Source organism: Meleagris gallopavo, chromosome 4 (assembly GCF_000146605.3).
Source record: "Meleagris gallopavo isolate NT-WF06-2002-E0010 breed Aviagen turkey brand Nicholas breeding stock chromosome 4, Turkey_5.1, whole genome shotgun sequence".
In the NCBI taxonomy this organism is placed as follows: domain Eukaryota; kingdom Metazoa; phylum Chordata; class Aves; order Galliformes; family Phasianidae; genus Meleagris; species Meleagris gallopavo.
The window spans coordinates 5269143-5286147 of record NC_015014.2 but is presented as its reverse complement, the minus strand read 5'-3'; the positions used below and the strand labels follow the sequence as shown (position 1 = coordinate 5286147).

At 39.9% G+C, this 17005-nt stretch overlaps 1 protein-coding gene across 5 annotated transcripts in view; it reads right to left on the bottom strand.

Moving 5' to 3' along the window:
* Nucleotides 1-12044: 12044 nt before the first annotated feature.
* The window catches only part of NEK1 (NIMA related kinase 1), a 42454-nt gene continuing 37493 nt past the window's right edge, over nucleotides 12045-17005 (bottom strand). For all 5 annotated transcript variants that reach the window (XM_010709488.3, XM_010709489.3, XM_019614476.2 and 2 more), the window contains 4 exons: nucleotides 16239-16447; nucleotides 15745-15878; nucleotides 15332-15464; nucleotides 12045-13616 (listed from right to left, as the gene is read on the bottom strand). In XM_010709488.3, the coding sequence (XP_010707790.1) occupies nucleotides 13603-13616; nucleotides 15332-15464; nucleotides 15745-15878; nucleotides 16239-16447 (490 nt within the window). In that variant the 3' untranslated portion in view covers nucleotides 12045-13602. The remainder of the gene's footprint in view (nucleotides 13617-15331; nucleotides 15465-15744; nucleotides 15879-16238; nucleotides 16448-17005) is intronic.

Here is a 17005-nt window from a genome sequence, read left to right as displayed (position 1 = left end):
TATTGTTTTAGCCACCCTCGCGGGTGGAGCCGCCCCATTACGGCCGCCCCTTCCTCCTCCTTCGCCAGGTGCCGAGGAGCTGGAAGCCGGCCAGTCAAACCCTGTGTTTGTCACGTTCAGCGTCTCTTTTGCTGCAGACTGGGAAAGGAAATGATCGGGAGGTTTCCCTGCTTGGGTTCACCAGACGCACCTGTTGTCACTTCACTGAGTTCTGCGTGCAGATGAAGGCCTTTATTCAGAGGTTGCACAGTTTATAAGAGTGCCTCTGGGTTGCTTCCTGTGGAAATCGCATTCTGTGACTGTTAGGAGGTTTTGTTTTGTTTTTTTTTTTTTTCCCTAGTAGAAACAGCAAAAGTTATAAATATATGCAGCTCATTAAGAAATAAGGCCTCCTCCCCCATGCGTTCTGGAGGTTAGGGAAACTGATACAGATGGGGCTCTGCTCTGTCTGTGCTTTGCAGGGAGCACTGTAACGTAAATAGAAGGGTATGAACAGCTGATACTTTGGAGTATTGCCACATCTCGCAGCATTCCTCCATCATTCACGGCCACTACAGGAAGAATTATCAGTTCTGGCTGAATCGAAACAGAAACCCATCTCACAAGTCGATGCCACTTTCTGCCATGGTCTTTCCAAAAGACCTCATCAAGGCTGCGTGGTAACAGTTTGCTTCTCGCCCTTCCAGCACTGTGCTGTTCTGTAAGCAACCCAGTTATTGTTGTCTGAGCTCAGTTTGTTGCCTCAGGAATGCAAAGTGTCTACTAAAACAATGAAAGCATTTAGATGGCAGGTGAGGCACCAGGGAAGGAAGATGAAAGTTCAGAGTGGGATAAAAAGATTAGCTTTTTATCAGGGTTGGCCTTTGGTAATGTTTCAGGTAAAGTCTGTAAAATATTACATGTGTTTGAGTATACTGGCCAGAGCAATAAACGCTCTGAAGAGCGTCAGATGAACACGTTACTTCCTGAGTTAATTTTCAAACAAATGTGATCTACGTGCAAAACAGTGGGTAGGCATGCTGGTGTACGGCACTGCCCTCTTATGGATGAAGTGTTAGGCTCTACCTGGCCAGAGCAGGCCAAAAGAATTCCCACTGCAGTTAGGCGTTTATTCGTTCTCACTGGCAGCCACAAGCAGGGAACTGCTTTGTACACCTGCACATATTTCACAGGGAAACAACCCCCCTCCTTATTCTTGAAGCTATTCTGTTTCCATGTACTTAGCAAACGTTGTGTTAGATTCTGCTTGATTCAAAGAAGAGGTTGTGTATTGTGGAGAACAACTGCAGTTTGAGTTTAGAGGCCCTCCCGTTACTCAAATAGCTAGATTTCTACAATGATATTTTCTATTTTTCTTTCATTTTACTCATTTGTTGTGTGCTCTGGAAGTTGGTTTTCAGCTACGAACTTCTTTTTCTCTTCAGTATATGCTGTTTCTTTTCATCTGGAAGCCAACTGATAAAGTAGGATGTGAAAGGAAACAGGCAGAAGAGAACTGCAAAAGACCAAATGTCAGCAGCATGACTGGTAAAACCCAGTTTCTTAGGAACCTATATCCTCTGTGCTTCTCCTTCCCTCCTGCTGGTCTCTTCTTGTTCTTCTGTAGGCCAGCCACCCTACAGACCTTCCCATGACTTCAGCCTTCTCTGCCAACAGTCATACCTTCTATTCCTCTATTCCCAAACCCTCCTGCATTAATTCCTTTTTCTAACACAATTCCAAGTACCCCTAGTTCTTCCTCTGTCTTTATGATGCTAGACAGCTTAAGCTGCACCTGGATCTTAGCAACACAGACTATCTGATAAGGTGGCAAGCCAACAAGAAGATAGCACTCAATTTTCCCCTTTTCTGGCCATGACCAGTTTTCCACAAAAGCCTGCAGAATCTTAATATCTTTACAAATCTTCCATTGGATTTTGTCAATGAATTATAAATAACTGAGAAGTGAGGATGACATGCACTCTATATATCATCTTTTATGTCTAGTGTCTCAGGAAATTTGACTAAGATATTTCAGAAGAGAATTCTGTTTGTTGGCATGAAAATCCTCTGAAATGCACAGCAAAAGCAGTGAATGCACTAAAATACAGTGATGGGTTGCAAAGCAAAACCAGATCCAACCTCCATTTGAATATTACAAAATCTCACTAAAGATTGTGACCCCAACAACACAATAACCCACGTGCCTGGAAACACTGTATTAGCAGTCATAAAACAGAGCTGACTAAATGGAGGCTGAATAGGAGAAACTCTGCACTGAGGGAATTGATACATGGATACCTATTTTAGTTAATTTATGAATTACATCTTCAGTGTCTCAAGATGACTGCAGTTGACTTAACACGAAGGCAGTAAGAATAGTGGAACAAGAGGTTTTATGTCCTACTAAAAAGAATGTGTAACAGAGGATGATGTTTCGAGAAAGTAATGGGCTGAATTCTGTTTGTTTGTTTGTGGGTTCAGGAATGAATTTAAACAATGTTATTTCTACTGAGAAGAATAAGCATGCTTTCATTTTAAGATACTTTTCTTCATACTAAATTATTTTTATAGCCAATTTTTTCAGAAAGGTCAATTCATTATTTCTATCTTCCACATTAGCTTATTTTTCCCATGCCACGTTGATCTCAAGTGCGGACCAAAAAGGTTAATCTGACTTCCTTGTAAAATGACCCCTGGAGACGCAGTGGAGATTTCTTTTCAAAGGCCAGGCAAGACTCACAGGGACATGAAGAGATTTTACCACTGATGTCCATGCTGACGCTGCTGCTTTGTAGCAGAAAGCACAACACACAGCAAAGCACAGACAGCTTTCTCCAGTCTCTGGTGCAAATGAGCAGGGCTGTTCTTCGATTCCCTTCTCACCTGTGTTGTGTACTTTTGTTTGATTTGGTTTTTGTTTTGGACAACAAGGAGATGTCCATGCTGCAGTCAGTGCTAGCTTTAAATTGTCTTGCTTACTGTTATGTACTCCATTCTGTATCCAGGTAGGCATTTAGCTTGGAGTATTGACAAAAATCACCTGGCTGTATCTCAGACCTGACGAAACACAGACATCATTTGAATCTAGATTACTTTTTAGCTTCCTATTTCTTTTCTCGAGGAGAGCGTTGTTTGTTTATGAATGCTGTAAGCTAGCTCTCTGTGGCACCATGAAGCTGGGATCCTGTGAAGCTATGCACACGTTCCATACGTGATGCTTTTGTAATAACTTTTGAGTCACAGTGAAGGAATATACAAAAGAAAAATTGGATGTGCCACTGGAGAATCAATGTGTTACAAATTAGGTGAGCTCAGTTATCTCACATTTCCCCCAGTTTAATCACTGGAGGATGCCTACTGGGCCTATGGGTATTTATGATCCATGCAGCCTAAGCTACAGCATCCACTGCCCTATCTTGCAGAGCTGTTTTGTGTAGGTGGTCAAGAACTTGATTTGAATGATCCTTACACTGATGGGAATGTAGTGCCTGCATCTCATTAACCAGCAAGTTTGAAATTGCCCTTACTACAAACAAAGTTAAAGAAGAAGCAAAGGAGAATGTTTATTTAAAGAAATCACGCTAGACAACACAGCTGTGAAGATTTTAGAAAAGATAAAGCAAATAGAAATGTTAGAACTTGGTATTTGATAAGCTTTTTTCCTCCTTGGGATCCAGCTGATAAACTGCATACCTATCCGGTGAGGCCACAGAGTTAGTCCTAACAGTTCTTTGCTTCTCTAGAATTGGTGTTCTGTCCACAGGGGAGATTGCTGTGAGGACAGCATGCCAGATGCTCTGTTCACTCCTTTCCTAGCTATCTCCCAATCTGATTCAGGTCTGCCCTCCTAAGAATTTACAAGTGTATCAGGCTGCAGTTTTAGAATTATGTGACAAACCTAGACCTTTTGTAACACTTCCATGCCATTTTCATAGTTTGCTACACTGTTAGCAAATTTTAAGCTATTAATATTTTCCCCATCTAAAATACTCCATACAAGTTATAGAGTAAAACTTCCTGAAGAACTGACACTTGCATTCATATGGACAAGCAAATTCACAATCATATAAGTGTTTAAGTAAAAGTATTGTGTTTCCCACTCTAGTCTGAGATCAGGCAGAGCTATAATCAACCCCTTTGAGTAATTGTTCAAGTGAGTGAACTCCAATTTTACCCTTGAGGAACATTGTGACAAATGTTCAGGGCTCTCAAAATGCAAACGGATGGGATGAGCTGTAAAGCCCACGCAACTTATTTTGTTTTAATTTTAAATAAGCAAAAAGATAACACAATGAAGGATATTCAGTGTTCACAGAAGTTTACGTAGTTGCCGTTACCATACCTGATCACATCATTACTGTAGCATGTGAAAGGAGCTAAATGTCTGGAGACAAGCAAAAATTAGGATATCAGGAGCTGGAACTGCTGAGGAGAGCTTTTATAAGCATGTGGACTGTGCAGAGAGAGGTTTGTCGTGGGCATTGGGTGAAGGCTGTGTTTGCTACATCAGGTCTAAAGATCCTAAATATTGTCTTTGATCACATTTTATATTTCTGGAAAAGCATTAGAGCTCCACTCTCTAAAATCCTGAGAGATGGACGAAGTTAGTAAGTTTTATGAATTGGAAAGAGTCCACAGTACTGCACTATTTTATCTAGTAGGGTAAAATGAACCCCTGCAGAGCAAACATTCCTGGCCAAAGCCACAGAGCCACCCTCAAGGAAGTGCCTCTGACCATCTCCACACTCACACACCTTTAGGTACATCTTTAGAACGTGCTGTTAGCACTCCTATCAGTCTTTCTCAACGCAAAGTTTTCAGGCCCATTCTTAGCACAGGCTCTGTAACAGACGATTTAGGGATGTTATTTCTATTCACATGCCCAATATGGGATTTGAGCAACTGCATGACATCATATGAAAACCCAGACATTTCTTCAGGTTTAAACAAACACCTAATAGTAGGTGTCTAATTCAGTTACTGCAAGACTTCCGTGCAGTTACAGGGGAGCAGCTCTTAAAAACCAGTTGTGCTTTTCTCATTAAAGCATACTTAACCACTACATACAACTACATAGCAACAGTAAGGCTATATCTGTAATGTTGTTTATGTGCATTTTAGGCCTCCTGCAGTTCTTCCTATCGTTCAAATCAGGAGATCTGTCAAAAACACCGCCCTCCCTTCACCCGCATGTGGAGTTTGGTTGGTCTGATTTCATCCCAGGACTGAGTCCTGATGTACAGAGCTGTGCCACACTCCCAGGCTTAGGAGGAGAGACTTGTAAGATGCTCCAGGACAAACAGAGTTTCCACATGAAACTCATGTAGCTTGTTTAAATTCTAAATTAAGCCATTTTAGTATTATGAGTGCTGCAATAGTTTGATAGCCTGCCAAAAATAAAAAATAAAAAAAAAAAATACTGAGCTGTAATGCTAGTTCTTAAAAGCATGCTCAGCTAGTTTCTTCAAAAAGATTTACTTCCTTAAAATAGCTTTTTTTCTCCTAAAACTGCCTGCTGTGCAGAGCTATCTGACAAGCAAGTAGAATTATCAGTGCATTTACTTTTCAAACATCTCTGCCACACTTACACAGTTCTGCTGTGATATCAAAATATGAGTGACGCAGTGGGTTTTCTTAGAGTTTGTTTACTGAAGTATAAGAAATGATGGTATGTTACAGCATATAAAATGCTCTATCACTTTCATCCGAAACCAGTGAAAGCAGAGGTCTTATCCCACAGTAAAGCATTTTCTTTGACTGCAGCATCCTTTGTTGGAACATAGAGATAGGAGGAAAATTGCACGCTCATTAGCACAAGTGATACATCTTGCATTGTCTAAAGGACATGGAAGCTCTTTTTTATAGATTCAGATATCTGCAGTCTCTGGTACATGAGGAAAGATTTAAGGCAGAGGCTGGGATGTGAACAGCATACCATCCATGAGCAGTCATTTCACATAGGTGATCGGTTACAAGCAAAAAGCAAAAGTTTCCAAGGGAAAAAATGACTCTGAAGGAAAAGCTGCTTAGGTGGAGCACTGTAAAAGTTTGGATTACATTGAGATGAAAGTGGGTGAGTTCAAGGACAAACTCCCCAGTAATTTTTTGCAGAGTCACTGTCATTCTGCTCCTATGGTTCTTAGGATATCCTAAAGGAGGGAAATACAGACCAAAAAAACCCTTTCTTTGTCTATAATAAGATTTAGAAAGTGAGATAAATGTATGAAGTATTCATGGCAGTACTTTGGGTGTCTTTTATAAAGCTTGGGACTTGGCTTTTAAGTTGATGAAGACAGTGAGACACAAAATGAATTCTTTGAGGCTTCTGGCGCTACAGGCCTATAGAACCACTTTGGGATTGCCAAAGATTTGTGTGTGTTTGTGAATTTGTGTCACTTTCACTCCCACACATCTGGCAATTGAGCTTTCTGCACTAGTTCAGTTGAAAATCTTATCTCATAGATCATTACTAGCAATAAATTCCAGCCTTTGTGCTTACTTATATTGTCCCACAGCCTGGAGTCACTGATTTTGTAGAACTGGGAATTTGGTCTGTAAAATATTTACTTACTAAGGCAAGCAAAAAGAAGAAAATCCCTCAAAACGAGCCCTCTAGCTCTGAGAATGTAAATCATATCGATCTGACTCTCAGGGCCAAAGAAAACAGGCAGCTGGATTCCATCTTGTCGCTAAGAATCAGCCCCTAAATACTGCTTGAATATACACATTATACAAGCTGCAGTAAAACTCATTTTATGGAATTATTTTCTCACCCGTGACAGAAAACACAAATATGGATGTGACTGGGGCACCAACAACATATAAACGTGCCAAAACCTGTTAGCAAGCATCATTCCAAATTGCTGATGCAGTTCTGTCACCATTCTTCTTCTAAGGACACACCTACAAGAAACAAAGGATGCCACAGTCCTTAAATATAGGCAAGGCAGCTGTGGTCAAAACAGCTGCCAGCGAATGGCCTGTGCTAGGTGTTTTCCTGTGTGCTGCTTTCCCATCAGTCTGCGAGCATTCTTATTCTTACTAATCAATTCTGCCATGTATCCACATTTCCTGCCACCTAGGATGAGGTCGGTGCATTGTAGCTGCTGTGGGATCTTGAACTTGCTTTCACTGACTGCAGGAGGATTAAATCAGAAACAATACTGTTTTAATGCAATCTTCTGTATTTACTTGGCAAGCTCTGTTGTCAATTTAAAGGTTCCCATGGGAGGTGTCAAGAGGTCACCAAAATTTTCCTGGGTAAAGGGGGAAGAGTGGTTGAAACTTTGGCCTCCCTGCTGCTTCCTTCTGTGTTTTTCTTCATGTCATTAGGGCTGTGCTCAGCCTTCAGAAAAGGGAGTGAGTGAGTGACTATAATAATGTTAGGAAGAAACGGATGCAAGACAAGCAGACAAGGCTTCCCTGTTGTTTTATTTGACTAATTTTAGGCCTCAGTAACAGCAAACTTCTAGTTTAGAAATTGAGTAAAGAATAAAAAACACCCCAGTATTTGGTACATCCATTACGACTTGATTCATGCAAGAGAAACATTCTGCACTGCACACCTTGCGCTCCCCAGGCAAGCCTATTTCACTTCGTATTCACACATAATTTTCTCTTACAGCCTTAGATCACCCTTAACAGATGAGCTTCGGCAACTGTTACAAAGTGGTTTAGGTTGTGCCTCCATCTGTCCTACCCCACCCTTCTGATGGATATTTCTTTCCAATCAGCACAATAAACAGAACTGAAGATGCGCTCAGAGCCTCGCTGACTGCAGCTCGGAGTCGGGTGACTTGGCTCAAATCCATCTAATTTAATCAAGGATGTGTTTTGTGCTCAAGCACGAGGGTAAGCACACGTTTCATTCTGCTGGTCCCAATAATCACTACCAAAGAATCTTTACAGGTCACAGTGAGATCTGACAGAACTCAGCTGTTAATCTCTTAAGTCTGATTTAAGTTTTACTGTGAGGAGGGGAAGCTTTATCACAGTGCTCATCCACGCTCCACTGCTGCATGCATGGCTAGATACTGGTATTTATAGCAGACAATGTAACCACTACCTATCCAAGCCCAGTAGTTACTGTAGTATCACCGCCTGGTTAGCAAATGCTGTGGGACAGGATTGAACAGCGCTCCCTTTCCCAGCTGGCAACACTTAACCCTGCTGTCTGTTCCAGGCAGCGTTTGCTGGAGCCCCTTCCTGGACAAACAAGATTGCCCAATGCAGGGAAAGCAAGAGCGGACATCTGAGAAAAGGCAGTGCTCTGGGGAATTAAGTGAATACAGGGAGTTGAGTTATTTAGGGCACTGTGAGCACTGACATACTGAGGTCCAGGGTAGAACAGGATACTACACTGCGCAATCAGGCTTGTCAACAGCTGAAAAAAGATACTGTATTGGTAATGGCTAAGGATTGCATTAGAGGTGCTTTAGAGCAGTGGAAAGAATTCTTCATCGATGTTTACTAGTATTTAGGAGGTTTATTTTTCTGAGGCTTTACATCTGTTAAACAGGAAACACTAGAAAACACTAACACATCACAATTACAAACGCATGACAACATGTCCAGCATAAGTCCAAATGCTGCTGCAGAGAAGCTGAACTGCCACGATCATTTTCACCTTCTAATTTTCCCTTAAAAAGACTGAAGAACAATGGTAAAGTACTCCAAGATACTGTTTAAGTTCTCAAAACTAACATCAGAGGGAAAGGATGAACAAAGTGTTCTACAGTACTGGCAAATAAGACGCGTGCTGTCCTTTAGACATCTTTATTAGCAGTTGTTACAGGTTAATACAAAGGAAAAAAACAGGTGAGAAAGTGTGACAGCAAGAGCAGTTCATAAGGAGACTGTCTGACTTGAGCAGTGATCATGTTAGCATAGCCCTGCAGTGGAGAAAGCTCTGATAATCATTAGTGGTACCTCGACTTTTCTTTCTTTTCCATATCCCCATCAGATCACTCTGTTCTTCAGAAGAAAAGGCTCTGTACTGCTTAAAAATTACTTTGATAACATTGAAAGTAGCTCGAGCAGCAATGAAACAAACAGCAATGAGGGCTCCTGACTGCTGACGGGGAAACTGATAGACATTAAAAATAGCAGCCCTGAAGCACTGCTTGAAGCTTCACATTTTATCAGCAGAGCTAGGATGGCAGAATTTTTGCCTCAAATGTGAATAGAAGGAAGTTTTATCCCATGTTCAGAAATCAGCAAAAATGCACTCTTCATCCCTTCCCCTAGAGAAGAGATTACTGTCAGGACTGTCTGCAGGACACAGCAAAAGACAGGGAACGTCGAGGAGGGGATTATCGTTCCATTACACTCGGAGCACATCTGCATCAGCTTGAGCCACAGTGCTATTTAAAACTGAACTTTCTTTTCTCCTGGCTGCCTGCAGTCCCTAAGAGACCATCCATCAGCCAAGCAAAAAGTGCCTGATGCAGGACAGAGCCAACCCCAGGGAGGACCCAACAAACGCACTGTGTACGCGTCAGGTTTTCAGAGCACGGCCACGTGCAAGGAGAGAGAACTGTAACAAGTTCCAAGAGCTGAGTCCTCACACCGGCTCAGATTCACCACAGAGAAGCCCCGGGTGTCCCCGCAGCGTTCTCCTGCCCTCACAGCGCTCTCTGCGGCGGGGAAGAAGGCAACACGAGCGCCGCCTGAGGCGCGAAGCTCGGCCCCGTGTGCGGCGCGGCATCCCGCAGTTATAGCGCCACCTCGCGGCAGCGCGGCGAAACTGCGGCGCATGAGGGCCCGGCCGCTGCCAGGCAGGGAAAAGGAGGAGGCAGGCGGAGATCATAGAATCGTACGATCGCTCGCGTCCTCCCAAGGCTTCAGATCCATAAAATACACACGCCGTGTGAAATAACACTTCTTGTTGTACTTCTGCAACGAAGGTCAGAAACTGAGGCGCTCGCACCGAGTGCTGCACTGAACAGAAAGCACCTCTTGTTAGTGAGTAGGGCACCGTGAATAGCAGTCGATGGACAGAACCCTGTTTTCTTTAATTGCTCTGATTAAAAGAGATCAGATCTCTGTTAAATGCTTGCTTAAATGAGCTATGCTACGTACAAGAACGAAATGAAAATAAGTATAATTCGACCCACCAACTCATCATAACCCACCCACCAAGAAATGAAACCGATGTTGTTTGCTTCAAATTTAATAGCTGATTTATAAAACATAGAGGCACATTATTTAATACATCAAGAAACACAGAAGTACTTAAGAAATAATTTAGATATTTGCTGTACTTGGATATCATTAGATATTGTACCTATTTTTTTGAAAACATAACTTTCAAGTGTGTAACAGGCATTTTAATCTTGACTTTGAAAATCAGCCCTTTGCTCACCAGGAAGCATTTTTTAAATGACATAACCTTAATCCCAGTATTTCAGCTCTCGTAGAGGCAATTAAATGAATCTGTCATACAAAGCAAACACCAAGCAATACACAGCAAATACTAAGGCAAACAAGCTTGCTCTACGCTTCCCCTTCTTCTCCCACCCAGCTCTCCAACCTGAAGAAAACATACAGAAGATGTACAGAACATCGGAATGATTGTGCTAAATATTGTGCTAAGAACACACAGTTCAGCATGGATTTGAGGACCATCAGTTTTTGAAGAGTGTAATTACCCTACAAACAAGTGTGGAAAAAGAAATCTTGGAGAAGTATTGAGTTGTCAGCAGATTTATGCAAGGCTGTAAAACTTCGGAAACGTTGAGGAAGCATATTTGGATAAACATACAGCATTTCTGCACAAATCAGAGCAAGGGGGAGACAAAAGTACTAGGAGCCAAAAAAAATTAATCAATGTTGTAAACAGCCACATGAGAAGACAGAATGTGGGAAGCTTAACTTTGTTTTCATCAGCCATTCACTTTCCAGACCACAGAAACAGTGCTGTGCTGTGGTTCTGATTTGCATTGGCTGACCAGGTAATACATTTTTTTGAAGTACCTGCTAGTAGTAACTCTAAATACACTCTCAAAGTAAGGCAAAACAAAGAGCAAAAGCCACTTCAGTCTCATTTCTTCAAAAAAGCCACTGGAATAGGCTCCCCAGGGAAGTGGTTGAGTCACCATCCCTGGATGCATTTAAAAACCATCTGGATGTGGTGCTCAGGGACATGATTTAGCAGAGGGCTGTTACAGTTAGGGTAGTATGGTTAGGTTGTGGTTGGACTCAATGATCTTTTAAGGTCTTTTCCAACCTGAGTGATTCTATGATTCTAATAAGATTTGAGGCATCAGTGCTTTAGGTAGGATTACTGTCTACCTGTTCCACCCAGAACAAAGGCAGCTGGGACTCATCTTCCTGCCACAGGCTATGAGCTCAGGTTCCTTCTGATTCTGCTTTGCTGCTGGCATTTGATTCCATTTTGTTGAGCATCAGGAAGCTCAATGCACACAAATAGCTATAAACATCACAGCTTGCCTTGCCAGAAGAGTCTCATGTCAAGGACTGTAATCATGTCTGCAGGACAACACAATGCAGGCAGGTACTGAGATCTATTATTGTTGTGTTTTGGATATATATATATATATATATATATATATATACATACATATATTTTAACTGTTTTTTCCTTCTCACAGCTACAGTTGGTTTCAGGGGTCGAGATGAAAGCCAGAAGACAGGGACACAACACAAAATAGATGTTCTGAGCCAAAAACCATCATTCTGTATCTGTTTGTTACTAGATTTGTAGCAGAAAACTACCCACAGTGAGTGCAATTTTATGAATGCAAGCCAAATACTCAACCAACTCAAATAAATTATTACAAGCAGATCACTGCATTGCCCTTAAAAAAAAAAAAAAATCACCAACATTGTTATACTGTACATTAAATAGGGCTCTTAAATAGGGCTTTAAAATTTCAGAGGAAAGTATTACGTTAGCAGACAAACTTATTTACTGTGTAAAATTAAAATTAGCTCCTGAGGGATTTTCAAGGATATTCAGTATTGATTGGCAGGTCTGAATATTAATCTCTGAAAAGCTGTGCACAGCCTATGCATATTTCTCAAATCATTCATTGATAAAAAGCTCTACGTCTGTAAAGCTTTAAGTCTGCAAGCCAGCAACCTGCATAAGAAATGAAGGATGTCAATAATGATGTTTTCAACAGAAAAGCAATTAAACACAACCTAACCCCCAGCTTGTATTTCCTTGAGAAAAATCTCTCTATATTAAAGAATTTTAGTCCTTCTTCCTCCTAACGGGTGCAAGCTACAATTTGAACAGCAATACAGAAAAAGGAAAATAATATGGAAATAGAGTCATTTTGACCTATCTTAAATCAGACATTTAAAAAAATACTACTTTTCAGTGGGTGAAACTTCAATCATAACTCCATAAAACAATTATAAAAAAAACATACAGTACACATCAGTTCTAAACCATGTGTATCTGATGGTACTTTGTGGAAAAGCTGACAGTTATAGATTGGCTGTATTTTTGCAGGAGCTGGAAAAAAATATTTTATTTCTTTCAGTAGGGCACAGTTAGAAGTCTGATGGTTTGCAACAGGAGACTTTTAGTATGGGTAAGCCAACTGAACCTCTGCAGTGATGATGTGAGAACAATATAGCTCATGTTGGCTCTGTACAGCACTGCTTTGACAGGAGAAACAAAAATGTGGGTCAGGTAATTAATTTTCAGGGGTAGAAGATATAAAGCTATGAAACATAGCCCAAAAGATGACAAATCACAGAGCACTCGTGCCTGTAACATTTCATACCTTCCCCTCTAGCTGTGAGGCCAGGAAAATAACAGTAAGAATTTAAAAACAAACAGGAGAGAAAACATCTTTCAACAATATACTGCATTATCACTGACTGGATGGCAAAACTTCAAGTGTAAGTTCTTGGGATTTTGAGGAGGAAGAATGTAAGGGAAGTCTTCTGGCTCCATGTTAATTCCACTGCTTCCAAAATAAAATATTCAAGTATTTCACTGACTGAAATACCAGTCTGCCTTGAGTTAGAAACAAAGCCTGTAAGATTTTTCAGATGAAACTTAAGAAGTGACAGAAGTATTTAGCTTCAAAATACATTTTATTAAGAAAAAAGTGAAATACTCAAACTGGACCACCAGGTTAAGATGCTAATAAAATACAAACACAGAGGTCAATAAAAATGAACAGTTTCTTTATGCAGGAGTAAAGAAGGACTACTTTAAGTATGTAAATGAACAGCTAGAGATGGCTTTCACAACACAGTAATCCTTCCAGCTCCATAACCCTATCAGCCAGCTGTTGATATGACAAGAACTCAGGTTTACCTTGTAAGTATTGGTTTCGTATCAGAACAGCTACATTTATTCTTTTTTTTTTTGTAGAGAGAGAGAGAGATGATAGTTTGTTTTTTCAAATGTAGGCATCTATTACTTAATGACCACGTATGCAAGACAGACAAGAGAAGTGTATACATATCTTAGTGTAAAAGGCATGTTTTTCCTCTCTGCTTCATACAGCCAGCACTCTTTTTCCAATTCTTCTTTCTCCTGCCCCACGTTACATTTTCATTACAGTCTGTTACTCCGCTGTGCAGACTTTGAACACTGATGTGTCGTGCAGCACTAAGGAGTTTCCTGAGTCAGCTTTATTCGTCATTATCTGTAAAAACCACGAGAGGGAAAGGCAGGGTGAAAAGGATACAAAAGAGAAAACAAGCCATAAAACACATCAAAACACAACCTGGTTTTACAGAACAATAGTCAGAGTACTTGAATAGTACAAAACTTTTGAGATAGAAGCTTCTCAACATGCTTTTGTCCTTATTTGCCTTTATTAGCATATTTTTTCCTTTAATTGCAAAAGGGTAGAACTATCTTTTCCTTACAGTTTCTAGGGTATCATAGATTTGTAGAATACAGAATTAGAACTGAAGCTATTAAGAACAGCCACTTGTTAATCAGCATTTCACAAGATGAAAATCAGCTCATTTTAACATTATTCACTCAGACAAAAGCTGACTGCTTGTATGCCAACATTTTTTCAGCAAACTGGCATTTAAGCCTTTTAGGATTAGTTTTAAAATATCCTTAAACAGAGAAATGGCAAGGAAAAGAAATGGGTAACACTGTGGTTACCATTTTCTTCCTGTTCTGCATTGCCAGCCCTCCAGATGCTTGACAGACAAACAACTGCAGTTTATTTTCCAATCACTGAAAGTGGCTGAAAAAATATTTTTGATGCTTTTCTGTCATCCTTCCATAACACAGAATTAAAACAACACTGACCCATTTGACTCAGCAACTCTGTATCAGTAGCAAAGAAAGGAAACATGAAGAGTAATTTGTCCCAGATAGAGATTTTTATTTTTAATGATCGTGTTAGAACTACTTTTTAAGTCTTATTTTTCCCATTTCTGTATAAATAGCTTAGCAAGTTGTCATTATTTGACTTTTTATTCACTTGCTATTGCAACATAACTGGGAGAGAAATTAAAAGATGCAGATAGCAAACATTGGTTAACATGCATTAAAATACTCAGAATTTGAAAATCAGCAAATACTGATCATTGCACAAATTTCTAAAACTAATGTGATCTTCTGATTTCTGTAAAAATAATTGATGTTTTAGATTTCTATTTTTTCTTCCCCAGTTAAGTCTTTTGGCATCAGAAAACATTACATAGCTGCAATTAATTTTTTGACACGAGAGAAAAAGCCAACAGCATTTTCTCACAGACAGGGGGCTGGGTGGCATTTCATTGAGTGACTCTGAGTGCCCAGGAACTGTCTGCCTGCCCAGCACACTGTGCAAACACACGGGGGGCTCCCAGCAAGTTAAATGCTCTCCATGTATTACTGAGCTACCGTAAAACTAAGATGGATTCTATCTCCACAACAAGGTCTTTCAGGAAATTGCAGTTATAGAATAAAGAACCACTTGGAGCTTCCTTTTCTGAATCAGGATTGGTACTTTTCAACACCAGAACCCATTAAAAGTAGTTTTGGAAAGAGAAATGTTACTTTATTAACAATTTAATTCCTAAAACAGAATCTTTTTTTTGTTCTGAGATCTTTATTCTAGACTTCCATCTTCCCAACCTGCGGAATGGTTTCACAGAAAGTAATTTTATAAGGCATCTATTATTACAGTTCATTCCACACGCATGTAATGTTAAACCAGAGTGGTCAGCACACTGACAGTTTGCCACATTGTGTTGCAGCAATAAAAAATGATGTTTGTGGGGAAAAAAAACTTCAATCTGTGTTGCTGATCAGCTGTGTAACAAAGCATCTGTTTTTAAAAGTATTTTTCAGATCTTCTTTACATAAGCAAGAACAAACATGAAGACAATCCATCATTGCCAGTGATATTACCTTCCTGGTAGGCTCCATCTGCCATGACTAGGTGAAGTACTTTGGCATACAAGTGTTTGTGTTCATTTCCCAGAATAGTCTGAACTATGCTTGAACAAATATCAATATTTTCATCTTCATCTTCATGTATAGCCTGGGAAAAAGAACAATCCACGTGGTGAAATCTAAAATGGATTTAGAAAAAAGCAGTTCAAATTTACTCCACGTAGTCTGTTGTTAACCCCAAAGCTTTCCTCCTTTAACTCACTGGAATTTTCTGTGTTAATATTTTAGGTATGTTGAAACAAAACAAAAGACTCAAGAAATAAGCATTAATTCTAGCCACGCAATGCAATTTGTTACTGCACAATATGCAGCCCTACATACACATCTTGTTTCCTAAAACGACTTCCAGTTGAGTTTATTCCACAAACCTTTATTTTATTATAAACTTCAATTAATTTCTCAAAGCCTATTTCCTGCTCCAGGTTGTATCTCAGCTCTTCCAAATGGCTGAAGACACTATCACATTCTTCACATTCACTGGCAATATCTCCATCACTATTATCTGTAAAGAAAGAAAGCAGCAGTAAACAAGAACCAGTGAAATAAAACCACCAGCATCAGAAAGCTATTAAATTATTAAAAAAAGATCTTCCTGATCTTCCCTAAAAACACATTTCAGGCAACCAGAGAAAAAAAGATTTATGATCAGTGCCTAACAAATAGCTGCTATGTAATTTGCAGCTGAACATGTGCTTAGATGCTTCATGCTCAGAAAACTTCAAGTAACATCAGAAATTTTTTTTTTAAGTCTCTAGAAAAACTATTATTCAGAACTTTATTCCCTTATAAAATGCAAAACTCTTCTGTGTCTTTATTGTTAACATCAATGAATAGCTTATGAAACAGGTCTAACAAACTGTACCTGACTGCCATTCTTCATTAAGTGCACTTTCACTGCTGGGGTTATTTTCATCTGCTTCATCCAGCTCTGTACCATTTGTTATGCATTTGATGACGTTAGCCTTTAAAGTAGATTCCTCCTCTTCACTTAATTCCTCAGGCTGCTCCCTAAGTAATTGTTCCATTGAGGCCCGGAGTTCCTGCAAATCTGTATCAGCCTCCCCAAACATGCTAAAAGAAAGTGACAAAGACTATATAAAGTAATGCTTTTCAAGACAAACTCTAGGAAGAGTTCATATCTTTTGTTAAGCCAACAAACTAAAGGCAGCAGAGGTTTTAGGAGAAGAAAAATGAGACAAGCATTTGTATATATCAGACTAATTCTTTTCATATTACCACTATGTTAATCAAGAACTTTCTGTAGATATTTACATCCACAGCTCATCACAGTGACAGCCCTAATACCACTATACAATGCCAGACACAGGGAATAAAGATCTGCCTAAGCAGACACTAAAGCATCTTGTAGAAGGATGATGAGACAGGAACTGTTAAGCTTTATTAGTAAGATCAGTTCAAACAATCTTTGTACTCATGCTCTGTTATAAAACCCTGTGCTGCAAGCCCAACAATACTAATTATGGCAAAATAATTAATCCAACTCAGACAACCAATGCTAAGATTCTTCTTCAGTCTATCTGTAAGAGTTTGTAAGCTGGGAGTCAAACTGGGCAGAGTTCTCTTTCCACACAGCTCAAGAGGTTCAAGTCTGGAGATGAGAAAACTAAA